Source organism: Sinocyclocheilus anshuiensis, unplaced genomic scaffold, assembly GCF_001515605.1.
Source record: "Sinocyclocheilus anshuiensis isolate Anshui unplaced genomic scaffold, SAMN03320099.WGS_v1.1 scaffold694, whole genome shotgun sequence".
In the NCBI taxonomy this organism is placed as follows: Eukaryota; Metazoa; Chordata; class Actinopteri; order Cypriniformes; family Cyprinidae; genus Sinocyclocheilus; species Sinocyclocheilus anshuiensis.
This window is the reverse complement of record NW_015542477.1, coordinates 2,050,214-2,065,960: the sequence shown is the minus strand read 5'-3', so window position 1 is coordinate 2,065,960 and position 15,747 is coordinate 2,050,214. Positions and strand designations below refer to the sequence as shown.

Sequence of the window (15,747 nt, the reverse complement as noted above, 5' to 3'; positions counted from 1 at the left end):
TTACAAAATGAATTAATTGGTACTTGTGCTGTTACAGTTGCACAATTCTAATCAAATCTAGGCAACTTCATGGTAGATTAATAACAATTATGGGTGATCATATGTTGCTATGTAATAGGCGGAATTTGATATACATTATAAATATAAATGTCAATTAATTTATTAAACTGATGTATTTGACCTAAATGGACAGCATGCTGTTGTTATATGATTAAGCTTGCAAAAACAGATGCACATAATACAAATAATAAAATCTTGACAGTCAAGTAAATAAAACCGACATATACTCCACATACTTTTCCCAAAGTAGTGCTACCCGATTCGGGCATGATTCACACATGAATCATTCTTTTGAGTCGGATCTTTTCTATGAACTAGTCAAATGAATCAGCAAATCAGTCAAATGAATCGCGAATCAGTTCGAATGAGTCTGATAGCTCCCTCAGGCACCGAATCGTTCGGAGCGCGTTTTCAGTGAGTAAAACATGGGATACTTCGAACACAAACAACAAAAACAGCGATTTAATTACATTAAATTGAAACCAAACCTGCAAATGCATCCTATCGTTTGCTAACGACGAAGATCTGTTTTAAGCTCAACACCTGCATTTGCTGCTAGCAAACGACTCTGTTCTGCACTTCGTATCAATAGACAATCAAAAAAGCGCTCAAAGTACTGACGAAGGCCTAGAAACGCCCCTGCTTGTAATATACAAATAAAACATGAGAAATAAAATCGGAACTGACGTCAATTCACGAGGACGAATGATGTGGCAAAAAGCACAGGGCGATTCGTAAAGAACTAGTACCGTCAGCCTTTTCGCACAAACTTATCTTATTAACTTCTCCCATATCCAAATATACTCATAACACATTCGCGATATATTTATGTGTATTTTGCATCTAAGTAGTAAAATGTTGTTGTCAAACAAACTAAAATCCCTCTTCCTCACAGGACACGTATCCCTCCGCCTCCATTGAGGTCTACGTCTCTTTCCGGTGCGTTTCTCCATCGGACGGGTTCCGCCGCCATTGCAGGTTTCTAGAGTTCATCTCAGCGGCGGTTGACATTCTGGGGTTGAAACGCCTCATTTACATTCAGCTGGCGACTAGAGTAACCTAACACATTCCCAGTTCATCTGCCCCCCCAAAAACACAAGACGACCTCCATTCATTCCCGGCTCTGGAGTTGTTTAGATTAGGCAGAAATAACTGCAAGAATTAGAGAGGAAAGCGAAGAGGAACCACCATCATCATGGCTCAAATCCTGCCCATCAGATTCCAGGAGCACCTGCAGGTAAGGACTTTAAAACATCTTCAAATGAGGGGCTCGTTTATTTTATTATGAGTTTACAGTGAAAACGTCAGTGTGTTTTTAAATAAGCAATTGTAGTAACCCATCCCCCGGTGAATATGACCTTCCATCCGCAGCAGTACGTTAGTAGTAGCGGGGGAGTTAGCTTAGCTAACGTTACTGTCGGTGTTAACCAGCTGAATAATAAATACTCTGGTTGTGTCACAAATAAAGCCCAGTGAGTTGCCTTCCCAGACAGCATTTTTGAGCGTAATTCTTCAATTATTTAGAGGGTTGGTTAAGTTATGTAAATATGTATGGATGTAAATGCAGTGTATTGAAACGATAATGTAGCTTGAAAAAGATTGATGGCTGGAAAATTAAATTGATTGTTTCTAGAATATATTGAGATTTGCATTCACATGGCTTATAAAAACTATTCAGTTGTATTTGCCTCTAGTTGTGTCTTTATATAAAAAAAACACTTGCAGAGGAAAACTTAAATAAATAGACTATTTCTTGAAATGAATCACTGTACAGAAGGGATTCAGTCTTGTTTTATGTCCTATTCCCTGTCCTATTAAATTAAGACAGATTTGTGATTGAGGTGTCGAGATTACCTGCTTCAGGTAGCAGGTGTAAAATGCCCCACCTATAGACCTGTGTATGGTCCCATGATGCCTCTGCATTTTTTTATTATTATTATTTGCACTGAACTCATACTTTGTTTGCTGTCACTTCTTCTTTGTCTATATCAGTTGAGGCTCTCATTCATCTTAAAGGCCTTTAGGACTTGGTGTAACTCATTTTATTCAACTGTTATACATGTAATGCATTTTCTGTTTAAAGTAATCATAGGTGTTTTGAGTGTATTTTATTATTGTTGTGTGTGTGTGTGTATTGTTGCTTCTGTGTCCTTGACACAGGTCATATTATGACAAACAGTCTTCGTGTTGGATCAATTCGCTATTGTTGAGCATCATATTTACACGGTGCCAGGCCTGTAATGGTCTGTGTTTGTCATTTGTAATAGGTTTGCGTAGTAAGTGACCACATGTCCACATCACAGCTAATTTTGGTCAACCCCCCTCTGATTTAAACACATTTAGATGTCAAAACCCCCCTGATTTAAACACAATTGTCAATACAATGTTGCAAACTTTACTATGTTATTCGCTCATTATTTCAATACAATTATAGTATCAAATGGTACCAAACAGGACTTTGATTTCAGGCTGTTTGATTGACAATTTTCTTGCAAGTTATATTAAGTAAGCCAATCCGTGTTGGTGTTATTGTTACATAAAACTATTAAATAGTTTCTGTTGATTGATATAAAGCTGAAATAAAAAAAATCAACCTAAAACTTAATATCTTAAAACAAAAATCAGAAATACTGCCTGTTTTAAAATTACTAAGACTGTAACTGAAATAAAATAAAGTATAGCCAAATAGAAATATTAAAAACAACAGCACATTAAAAATAGCTAAAATTTTAAATGAAAAAAAGCTAATTCAAAATAGTAATAAATACTATAATAATCTATAAATAGTCTAAATACTAAAATAACATTGCAGCCAAATTAGATTAGAGTTTTTTTCTAGACTGAGAAAGTGTGCAGACTGTCTATGTATGGACATCTTGGTGTATGTCTTTTTGAACTAAACGTTCAGGGTTACAATATATTATTGTGTGTGGAAATGAATTATGTGTGTTTTTAGTTCAGGCATTTCAAATGTACTTGTATATCCTGTCCAAGTTTGTCAGATTTTGGGAAACTGATTCTAGAGTAGTGCAAAAGAGCATAATGGACCAAAAAGAGCCTGAAGCCCTCTGGTGGTATTTTAACTTAATGAAATGCAAATGTAGCTCAGCACTTTTCTAGTGAAGTGTCAGCTAATGGTCAGGGTACAATAGGAGTCAGTGGCATAATGCTGTAAATGGCACAAGGAAGACAGTATCATTAAGACAAGACCTGCTCATGTTGTCTGATTCACATTGTAGTGCTGCTTTATTGTGGTTTACTGAAACCTCTATGGCAAAATGAATAGTATAACGATAGGTATGTTCATAAAACTGGTGTCTAACCACCATAACTGACTCCTGTTTCCATATACATCATTTATAGTTTATTGCATTATACCTTACTAGATGATTTTAGGTATACAGGTGCAGCAGGCCTATATGTAAGATGTTCAGTTATCAGTTTGCAGTTGCCTTAAGCAATGCAAGCTGTAAAAACCAAGTAATGGCTGTTTTAATCTAATACAATGTATCATGATTCGATGCTGGCTAAACATTAGTTATTCATATTTAGTGCAGCAAGTTAGTTGTTTCTAATAACCTGTAGTGCATTGATTTCAATGCAAATCACTTAAGTAAATTACTCTTTGGTTTTAAGAGTAACATAAGCATGATACAGGGGCAAGTCAGATGATCTGCAGATGGCTTTCGTGTGTTTTATGTGGTGCTGTTTAATACGTTACCTTGAAGCCCTGCGAATGCATTTGATCTTTGAACTCTACCCTGCTGATCACACATGACTCTCGTGTGAATGGAGATCCATTATCCATTTTGAACTCCTCAGCAATGAATGAACTCTGATTCCGAGAGGATTCTGTTGGTGTTCATTTCTCCTTTTCCCTTTCCCGCTCTGCTGTCCATGGTGAACCTGCTAGGCTGGTCACATGTCACCTATGGTCATATGGTCACAGCTTTTAACGTGTTGATTTAGCTTTCTACACAATGGGTCCCAGCTTCCTGTTATGGAGGACAGTGGCAGTGCGTTGCAAGCCTCAGCATATTGTGTATCCTTCCCTGAGCCTTCTGCAATCAGGGTTTTGTGCTGAGCAAGGTGCCATTTTTCCCTGGACGGAGAAGGAAAAGGGTTAAACGAGCACAGGAGGTTGGAGAAAAGAATGTGCTGACAGCTTTAAAAAGTCATGATTTTAAACGATGGGCTGATTCTGAATTTATCTGCTCAGACTCAGAGAAGCACTTGATGCTTCAAGTATTAAACGTTTCTCGCACTCGTCCAGATTTGTGAAAGCAAAGCTCGCCCATAGAAATGTGCTAAATGCATGAACACTTCAAAAGCAGTGTAGGTCAGCATAACGGAACAACCACTTGAGTTAACCCGGTAAAGTGTCTCTGGCAGTTAAGGGTTAATGTGCAATGCCACACTGGTGATAGTCAGAGAAAGTGCCAGCAGGGGGGCAAGTTTAATATGCTCTGATGGTAGCATGTTATGTGAGTGTTTGTGAGTTAGTATGCTAAGAATGCTGCCAATACATTTCTACATGCACATGATCCTGCCTCTAAAAAGTATGTTAGGTATGTTTTTTTATCAAAAATAGTCAAAACTGTAATATTTTGACACATTATTACAATTTAAATCTGAAACAGTTTTCTTTTTTAATATTTTAAAACATATTTTATTCCTGTTGTGGCAGAACTGAATTTTCACTTGTCTTCAGAGTCACATAATCCTTCAGAAATCATTCTAATATGCTGATTTGCTGCTCTTATTTGCTTTCTTATTATCAGTGTTGAAAATGGTTGTGCTACTTAATATCTCTATGATACATTTTTTTTTCAGGATTGTATTTTAATGAACAAAAATTCTAAAGATAAGCATTATTTGAACTAAAAAACTTTTGTACTGTCACGTTTGATCAATTTAATGCATCTTCTGAATGAAAGTAATCATTCAGTGCATTAGTTGTAAAAATAACTTACTAGTTAGTTAGTGTATAAATGAATGAATTACATGACTCACTCATACTCTGCATCTGAATCTTTTGTTTGAATAAATCTCAATGTGTACATAGAAAAGCACTGTTAGGAGGTTTCATGATTCAGCTAACGGCTGTCTTTTCTTTCTTCATCTGTTGTTTATGCCATCATCTCTTGTATCTGGCTTGTAGTTTGCTAACTTACTGGTGAAGATCTTTATCTAACCACTCTAAAATAAACAGTCTAAAATGGGAAGTCAAGTACACCTGCAGACAGGGGAGAGATTGTCAACACTTGATCTGCTTGATAATTTCAGTTTTTTTTTGCTACAGTGTGTATTTGTGTGAATTGGACAAGATCCAAGATTAATATTTGAAAGAATAATACTATTATTGACCTGTAGTGTATATCAGGTCTTGCACAAGTCTAAATATATATATATATATATATATATATACTTACTAATAGTCTGTAGTCAGAATGTTCATCTTGCCTGAATTATTTCTGGTACAAAAGAACAGCTTTCCTTGTACCAGCTAGAAATGATTGAATTTTTTGTTAAAATTCTTTGCCAGGATAAAATCAATATCACACCCTCCTTTGCACCGACCAGAGATGTCCACAAAAATCCAGGAAGGACCTGGCTATTTTCGAGTAGATGTTTCTCTAGCCACACAGCATGTTCTTATAGGATGGACAGTGAGCTACCTAGTGGGAAACAGGGTTAGTTTCTGGGCATGTCTGAGACGACACTGAAGCAAGCAGCAGTTACATGCTGTGGATGAATCACGCTTGGCCTAAGGCTGATGCTACGGCAGCGAGAGCTCTGTCCCTTACGTTTGCTTCAGTGTTTCTTGTTACGTTTTGAGAGCTTACAAGGGCAGGGTTTCCCATCAGCCAATCGGAACAGCCTGTTCAGTAGTGATGTCATCATGTGTGATGTCATCTATGAGATGCAGTAATAAAGGTCACAGAAATGTGCGTGAGCAGGTTACTGTTCTCAGTAGCAATGTTTTTTTTTTTTTTTTTTTCAAATTTTGTTCTTATTTATATTGTTATTTGTTTTCTGATTTCTTATTTTATATTTCTGTGAATTATCTTGTCTGTTTATCTCTTATCTCCTTTTTAAATAGATGTATTTGTTTATATACCTAGTTTTAACTAATTTTACTGGGTTCCTGCCATGAAAATAGCTTAATTTAATAATAAATTGTTATTCTGTTTCAAGGGAAATGCGGAATCAGTCCTTTTTCTATTTTTTTTTTTTTTATCATTATTATTATTTCACAATTCTCGGTTAGCATCTAGTGATGATGTGGCTTTCTGTGCCGCATGACAAAGGAATGTGGGTGTGGCTTCGGGTGTGCCGGCGTCCGCTCTCCATTGATAAATGGTGCTGCTGATTCCGTTGCGCTCTTCCTAGAAAATGTGCTTCCTGTTCTTTGATTAGGCCTGAGAGCTGCAGCATGAGCCAGAGATACCTTTAGCCAGCAATGAAATGCTTTATCTGAGTGTTCACTGTCTAGTATTAGTTAAAATTTAGTCTCTTAGTTTAGTAATTTAGCAAATTAAAGTACAAAACTATAAAGTCCTTGCCAGCCTTCTCAATAGTTAGTCAGTGATGTTTATTATTTAACCTACAACCTCTGTATTAGAAGTACAAATTCACAACCAATTGTAATTTGGGTTAATTTACCCAAAAATTAAGACTTGTCATCATTTACTCACCTTCATGTCATCTCAAACTCGTATGACATTCTTTCTTCTGTAGAATACAAAAGCAGAAGTTCTGACGTGGGTTCTGTTTTCTTCCATACAATATCATCATTGGCTCATTGGATCATTGGCTGCCAAAGCTCAAAAAAAAAAAAAAAATCATCAGAAATGTAGTCCAAATGATTCATGCACTATATACACACTACACTATATATAAGTTTTGGAAGTCATATTTTTGTTTTTGTATAGGCTAACTTTGTGTTAAGCAGAATATTATCACAATAATAATGACATCTGACTAATTTATCTCTTATATTCTTCTTTTTTTAATTACAAGTCAGGTTTAAATCAGCTTTGCTCTTTGAGACAGTTATCAGCCCAAAATGCAATGCAAAATCATTTGTAAAGTGGAGTTTAGACTAAACAAATGGTCTTGGTTGCATAGCTTAGAACACCTTGGCAACTAACTGCTAAACACTGACTGTTGAGAGCTTTGTTAATGTCAGAGAGGACTTTCCTCCCATCCAGCATCATTCAGTGCTGTAAGTGATGTTACATAAGACCAAGACTTCTCATTCATGTGTGTCCAGCTGTCAGCTCTGACCTCTGTAATTTAGCATGTGTGACAGCTGGTGCATAGTGCATTAGAAATTAGTGATTGGTGATATGTCGGTGTCATGAACTCGACTGCCGCCTCTGTTTGAGCTTACTGGTATTCAAGATCTGTCTGGCGGCTGATAAAACCAAGGCTGGGTTTTGGCTACAAGCTACAACTTCAGCCTTTTAGCCATCTGACTTGGTCTTAGAAGAGTCGATACAGAAGCAGCTGTCAGTTTAGTTGAAAATGCCTGAAGTCATGATGTCTCCTACACTAAATCCTCCTCCTCTGCTCCTCTCTGAACCCATTTCAAATGTAAGTCTCTTCAGATTTGATGTCGCTGCATTTTCTTGTCTACATGTGGTGCTTAGTCATATGGTGTGAATAATAGAATTAGACTAATTTACTGTACAAGAAAAGATCAGCATTTATTAGCGTGCAGTAGGGATGCAGCGATTAACCGGTTTCGCAATTAAACCGCGCTTTAAAACGTCACGGTTTATTAATCGTAAAGGTTCCGCTAAACCGAGTGTTTCTGTTACACGGAACGGAACTGTTGCAGCTTGCGCAAAACGAAAACAAAGTTACACTATTGGTACACCAGCTTAAAATGACGTGCTTATCAGAGGCACAGAGGCTAATACATGCATTAGATTAACTGTGACAGAGGGACCAAACAGCGAAGCTTTATTTCCACCAGAGAAATGCCTGTCGATAGTGTGGGACCATTTTGGGTACACCAAGAATGACCAGGGTGTCATTTAAATATTGCAGTAAAAAACTGCTGCTAAAGAGCGAATACATAAGGGATAATGCACGGCTAGCTGTACATTGAATGATTTTAATGCACGACGTGAAGGCAAGAACCACCTGACGCGAAGCTACAGCTCGTTAGCTCCGCATTCTGCCCGCATCAGATCAGAAAGAGATGAAATAGTGCGGTAAGATCACATTTATTTGAATTAATTAATTATAACATTTAGCTACTTGAATTAATTATTCGAGAGAGAGAGAGAGAGAGGTGACAGTTGTCTGTGTGAATTAGCCTACCTGTGTCTGTGCGTCTCTCCAGTACGCTAAAAGTCACGGGGCAGCATTCTCAAGAAGTTTGTGTCCTCCTGAATGTTTGTACACGTGCGCAGCGCGATCTCCGATCTCACAAACCAAAATAATAGACATGATTTTCTCAGGCCACATGTGAAATCATATGAATTATTATAAAGATTATTAAAATGAATACGTATGGATGACAGTTGATTACAATAATATTTCAGTTTATTTCCATCATTAGTAACAGTTTCCCCTGTGGGACATTTAATATTTTAGTCGTATATTATTAATAATAGGCTACTTCATTAACTTTGTTATTTACTATCCCTGTTGTAGTATTATTCATAAGTAAAAACCAACAAGATTTTTTTTTTCACCATGTTTCCAAATTCTCTACCCCAGGTCCAAAAGAAATGTAAAGAATCTACAAACTGAAAACATTAAATACTTTTGTGATCTATTTCCATTTGTTATTTTCAAAAGAGAAATACTGTCATGGATGTTTACAGAGCAGAGGTCACCTTTTTTTAATTGCAATGGGAGAGATGGACTTTTGTTTGTCTTTTGTTAATTATTCTCATAATCGTGAAATCGTTATTATTCCTCAGACAATAATCGTACCAACAAAATCTATAATCGTTGCATCTCTAGCGTCCAGATCACAGTGTTTTCCTGTGTGAAAGTGCAGATCTTATTCTCCGGGTCAGTCTTTCTGACCGAGCCTTCGGTGACTCAGGCTTCTAAGGCAGCTGGTGTGGTGCTGCTGAGTTGGCTTTCCACTGACTTTTATTTTTGTCTATAATTGACTGATACCTGAGTCTCGTCATGTTTGGTTTAATTCTAATAGTTAAGAAGAACTGAGAAGTGTCTCTTTAATAGACTGAAACCAGCTTTGAAACACGCTTCATTAGCTGATTTGAATTCGGTGTCGATGTTGTTGAGAGTTAACTGGCATAACCTCCTGATGAGGAAAAATTAGTGGTTAGCTATGTGACTGATATTTAGCACTTGACTATTGATCAAATTAAAACCATCACCATAAGCATTAAAAGGCAACTATTAAAGAATGATTGCTTAATAATAGGGATGCACCGATACCACTTTTTTCAGAACGAGTCCAATACCGATACTTTCATTTTTGGTACTCTCCGATACCGATACGATACCTGTATTTTCACTGCATTTGTAATTTTTTTTTAAATATTGGGTACAGAAACAAAATAATAGTAGTAATAATAATAATATGAATCATGTTAGTTGGCTTCATTTAGCAAACAGATATTACCTTCAGTTATTTCCACACTTAATTATACCTGTTAAAATGTATTGTATAAGCTTTTGTTACTTTCACTGTTCATTTTAATAGTGCATTAGAGAAGCTCAATACTGTAATCACAAGACGTTTTCCTAAAATAATGCAGGGAACCACTCGTTATACATTATACGAGTGCACGCGTACTATTTTGGTGATGTAATTTGCGTCACGCGCAGTGTACACGGACCCTCGCGTACGAGTAAAAACCGAAATATACTTTGGCCTTAAAGCAAGCTAAACATGTGTCCTTTTCTGGACACAGCTCTATTCACATGCTGTTTGGTATCGGGGCATTTTTACGAGTACGAGTACAGGAGCGCAGTATCGGGCCAGATACCGATACCAGTATCGGTACCGGTGCATCCCTACTTATAGGGATGGGCGATATCTTGTCGTTTGCAATATACCAGTAAAAATTCTCCCCACGATAAGAATTAGTCTTCCTGCGATAATAACGATAAAGTCTAGTTGTTGACATATTTCTGTGTGCGACAGTGCGGAGCAACATCACGGAAAGCGGACGTAAAATTACACAGTTTAAAAATTTGTCCGATTTAAATGACAATTACAAAATATTATCATATTTCCATAAGAGTGTCACTAAATTAATATCAGACATTTTTGAAGACCAAGGAGAGGGGGTGGTCATGGTGAAACATCCAAACATTTAGTATCTCTGAAAAGCCCTGAATGTGCTCTGTGCAGGACATCCAGACTGTGGCATGTATAGTCTCAGAGAAATTCACTCAAATATAATGTCCTCATATGAGGATGCAGGGTCTCAGGAGGTTAATGCTCACCCTATTTTGGGTAAAAATAGGAAAGATAATACTTTTCTTAAAAGAAACAGGATTCCCTGAATTATCGTCATTGATACCGTTACCGTAATAAATACCAGAAATATCGTGATATATTTTTAAGCCCATATCGCCCATCCCTACCTACTTAATAATTAACTACGTGCATTATTATTATTTTGAAAGGTCTATAATTAGCTTTTTTCTGTTTGTATTATAATTACTAAATACTTAGGGTGCTCCGATTGATCGGAAACCGATCGCTATCGGCCGATAACCGCTTTGGGATGTTTGATCGGCGGTCTCTAAAAAGGCCGATCTCATAAACTGATCTCAAGCTGACGACGTGCCTGCTGAGAGGTTTGGCACGACATGCAGTGGCACCGTCAGTCTCTGTTCATCGCCGGTAAAATAATTCTAATGCTGAAGGTGAGGTACAATTCATATTTCTTCATTAAATAACTTATGAAGTAATTTGAAAACCTTATGTGAGACTGACGGTGAATATAATTTCACAAACCGCGTGAGTGAATCACAGCGCGGTCTCTCTCTTTCTTTGTACACAGCTGCACAGTTGACACAGGAATTGTCACTTGCACAATCGAGGCAGTGTCGCATCGTCACTAAAGTTTGTAAATTGCATTTCTTTGTAATTCTTGCTAGTGTTTAATCATTCAGAGTTCGCACGGTCTCCAGGACACTCCAGGACACTCACTCATGCACACTCGAAGCGCACACACATAATGGCAGGTTCACATTACTCCGTTTGCAGTGCGTATGCTTTGCGTATTTTTTCTGCGCTCATGTTAATGGATTAAAGCATTCACACTGCAGTGACTGCACACGGTTGCGTCCGGCAGTGCGTTCCACGAGCGTCTGCAGCAGTGCAGAGATCATTTCCGCTGCACGCGCTGAATTAAAGTAACAGCGCATTGTTTGCGGTAAATAATAACATGGATTGACACGAAAATGTAGTAATTACTCCATAAATTCATATAATTAAAGTCTACTGTGTTTCACAGTCCACACCTCCTGTTGGTGCGAGCGAGCGGTCAGTCACATGTGTGTAGGATGGCCGAACTTAAGGAGCTTCCTCTGGAACTTACGCCATCGGCAACGGGACGTTTTTTGTCTTATTGCAAGCCACTCGTCTCTGTTCTGGACTTGCACAAACTGTTGCAATGCAATCATTTTCCAAAATGTAATTTATGTGAAAATATGAAGTCTGTAAACGCCCGTTAACACAAGCCAGAGACGCTGAAGACGAACGCACAGAGAAAAATACTGTGGCAGGCAGATCACTCACTGTTCATGATGCATGAACTATTGGAAGAAAATCCTCAATATTGATTTCGGGGTTTATATGAATGCGTTTCTGAGGGGAACTGACTGTCTTCAGAAAAGTTTACGTGGTATTTTCTTTTTTTTATCTTGTCTCTATAGTTCATATTAAAGCAGTGTTTCATTCAGTGCAGTGCTGCTTTGTTTACAGCGGTAACCAAGGAAACGCTGCATCTGGTGTTCCAGAAGCGCCTCCTGCTGTCAGAGAGTGAATCTGCGTCTCATTCAGAGCATTTGCTGTTTGCTTCGTTCAGGCATGTAGTATAATTTCACAAAGCTAGTTAGAACAGAACATTCAGTTTTTGCTTCAAATTGGGTTATTATTAAATCAAATTATGTGTATGAAATTATATAACTAAATGATATGAAATGATATAAATGATATGTATATGAATTATATAACTAAAATTAAAATGACAGTTTTTATTTTTCTTCTTTTTAGGAAACAAATCAAAGAAAAAATAAACAAATTCTACTCTTCCTAATATTCTGTATGTTGCTCAAAAACAAAATATATTGTGTTTAGCTGAAAAAAAGTTTTTTGTTTTTTTTTTACCCAGTCATTTAATAATAACACATTTTAGAGCTGTAATGACAATACCGGGATATCGTGAAACCGTGATATTCTTGCTTATCATACCGTCAAAATCTCATACCGGCCCATGCCTAGTCCACACATATGGCTTTTTGGCTATAGGTTTAAATGAAAAGAGCTCTTTTAGATAAACAAGGCAATAATAGCTGGCACTCGTGGAGGTAGGAAAACAGTTGTTTATTAACCGCAAGATTTCTTGTAATAAAGATTTAAATGCAAAAGAAAAGGCAGTAGAGCTGGCTGTTTCTGTCAATGGTAAGTTTTAATTTAGAATGTTTGTGATAACATAAGAAAAGTAGTTAGAATATTTTGCCACTTGCTAGAGCAACTTAATGTATAAATCTAAAAGTAAATGCAAAAGTAAAAAGCATTGAATTATGTGTTGCTTATATAGGGCTGGGCGATATAGCTAAAAAATGTATCAACGATATAATGTTTCATATCGTTCGGTATCGATAATTATTGACATTTTTTATAACCTTTTTTTAAAACAAAGCAATAGAAAAAACTGTTTAAATTTAACCAGTATTTTTAAATTAACCCAATTTATTGAGACAAACAACAAATATTTTTTGTTTTAACAGTCAAACACACAATAAAAATTCAACAAATATCTAATTTCTAAAGTTTTATATGTAGATTAAATAGGTTTTAAGGAAATTTTGGCTTGTCTCCCGAGGCCACAGGAGGGCGCAATGAGCAAAATAATGCAGCACATTTAAATGGTCAACTCAAGGATTCAACTGTCTATTAAAAAAAACGTGCATTACGTCTAAATTAACTCATATAAATCAAATATAATTTTGTAAATTGCATAAACAATTATGAACAAAACAGCATCATGTATTTATGCATTGCTTAATACAAAGAGCCGAATCTCCCATCACACAAATTGCCTTTAAAAACATATGAGACGCAGTGAAAAGAAATAAACCTCCATAAATTCGCGACGTGTTTTCTAAAAGTTTAAACTGTTTTAACTTTGCATGGCTTTCTATACATCTCTTGTGTGAGACGCGAGTGCAGCAGTCAAATTTTGTCCATCTAAAAAATGCGCTGAATATGTGTTCTGTGTGAATGGCTTGGTTTCGGTTTTCACCTAATCAAGATCTTCTCCACATTGAGCTTCTATAGGTTTCTCTAATATTTTGAATGCATAACAGCAGCGGCGCATCTCGTGGGCTAGACTAACAAAACATTAAAATGCAACAACGTCACTTACATTATTATCACCGCATCTCGTGCGCCACTGATGACGCTTCCTGACGCACTCCTAACATTCAAATGCAAATGTTTATTTTAAATTTGACTAATTTTAATTTTTTTTATTCAATCTCCTCATCACTGGCAGGCACAGCACTTAATTCAGCATGTGTTTGTGTGTGCTGTCTGTGTCACTCATAGCACGTGCACTGTATCGTCGATAAATATCGATACCGTTTTATTACCCAGGCCTATGCTTATATTTATTGCGTTTAAACACGTCTATGAAAGACTGTATTACTCTACTGTGTAAAAAAAGAATCACAATGCTGAAAAAGCATTTGAAATCAAAATAATGGATAAATGTTGTGTTTGTGGAAATCAGGCTTAAAAACAAAAATGCACTGCATGATCAAACATTTAGGTGAGGTTTTTGCAAAATGTTTAAAAAATGCCCCCCCTCCACCCCTCAAATTAAAAAATCCCCTCTCACAAGAAAGAGAGGAATTCCCCCATTTTCAAAAATGAAATTCAGGCCCTGAATAAATGTCTAAATCCTGATTGGAGTATCACTATAAATAATTCTACAAGATAAAAAGAAGGCTTTAAAAAGATTGGTATCGGTGATCGTATCGGCAGATGCTGCTTTCTGTGATCGGCCTCAAAAATCCTGATCGGAGCACCCCTACTAAATACCTTTTCAAGTTAATCAAATCTGCAAGTTATGCCAGTGTGTTAGATGTTATTGGCTGTTGTCTTAATAAATTGTTTGAGCGTCTTGTGCCAGGAAAGTCTGACCTGCTGTGTTTTTCTGAGGTAATTGAGGAAACTGAGGATGTTCAAGTGCTCTATTAAAGGTGGGGCAAGCGATTTTTCAAAAACCAAATAGCAAAACAAACTTATAGCCAATCAGCAGTAAGGGGCATGTCTACTCATGATGTGTAGGAGAGAGAGTTCAGTGCACAGGACGGACATTAGCCGAGCCAAGCGACAGAAAGATAGAGATGGCGGTTAAAAAAACAAAAGAGGAAAACCTCTGCGGAACAAACGAAGGCTTAATGCAAGAAGTAGAACCCGTGTAAATATCGAATCAGCTTTCCAGCGCTGGAGAGAACTCAAGGAGTGGAAGGCCTGCGATCGGACGCCGAGGTTGCTTTGTTTCTTCTCGATAGGTGAGTAACACCGTGTATGCTCCGCAACAGCTAAAGTCTGTCTAGTACACTGGACGCGACAAAGCGACCGTTGAAAATCATTTGAAATTTTTGTAAATACGTCATAAATAGAACACAGCAGCAGTTTTCTGTCGGGGATTTGTTGTGTCATGCCGCGCCCCATCCAGTGTAGACACGGTGTAATACTGGTTTTGCTTTTTCACAGAACTAATCGTTGCCTGGGTTGCATACGTATGTGTGGGGCGGAGCTATCAAAATAGGGGCGAGACCCTTTTGGGGTAGGGGCGTGTTTGTTTTGGTGATTTCAAATGTCAACATTGGCTACCAGAAATCGCTTACCCCACCTTTAAATGATGGAAGTGTTTTTGTCTCTCCTCTGATCTTTCAGGATGCATAGCCTCTGTGTGCTTGTAAAAAAGATTAGCTTGTTAGTGACTGTTGCCATTTGTGCTTCTAATAACTGAAGGGACTTCTGGGAATGTTTTTTAACTTTTTTCCTGTGTAGATTAGGCTATACAGTACTTACTAGTTTTTACATGCAAAAACATACATTTGCCAGAATTTTGAAGTAAAATTTTATGTGATGTTAAATAATTAACACATTTTCAACATTTAGCTATGGTAACCAGTTAACAGGTATTTACTGTACATTTGTACAGTATTTTTCTGTACAAATTACCACCATTCTTTTTTGTGCATATGTTGTAATTTAGCCCTGTTGAGCTAGTTCATCAATATTCAGTGGAAATTACTGAATGTTACTATGGAAAAAACAAAACAAAAATCAAAACAGCACTTTTACCATTTGAATTGAGTTGTGTTCAATTGCATTGTGTAATGCCAAAATTTTGATTAAAATACATGATTAAAAATAATGAAAAATATTAGTATTATCCTCTATTATAATTTTGAAATCACTATTGACCAAAA

General features: G+C 36.9%; 1 protein-coding gene across 4 annotated transcripts in view; it reads left to right on the top strand.

Moving 5' to 3' along the window:
* Positions 1–959: 959 nt before the first annotated feature.
* LOC107693955 (clathrin heavy chain 1-like) overlaps positions 960–15,747 on the top strand; it is a 39,218-nt gene continuing 24,430 nt past the window's right edge. The window contains exon 1 of one of the 4 annotated variants that reach the window (XM_016493532.1): positions 960–1,297. In XM_016493532.1, coding sequence (XP_016349018.1) covers positions 1,256–1,297 — 42 coding nt within the window. In that variant the 5' untranslated portion in view covers positions 960–1,255. The remainder of the gene's footprint in view (positions 1,298–15,747) is intronic. The other 3 variants (XM_016493531.1, XM_016493534.1, XM_016493533.1) reach the window with 3 other exon arrangements.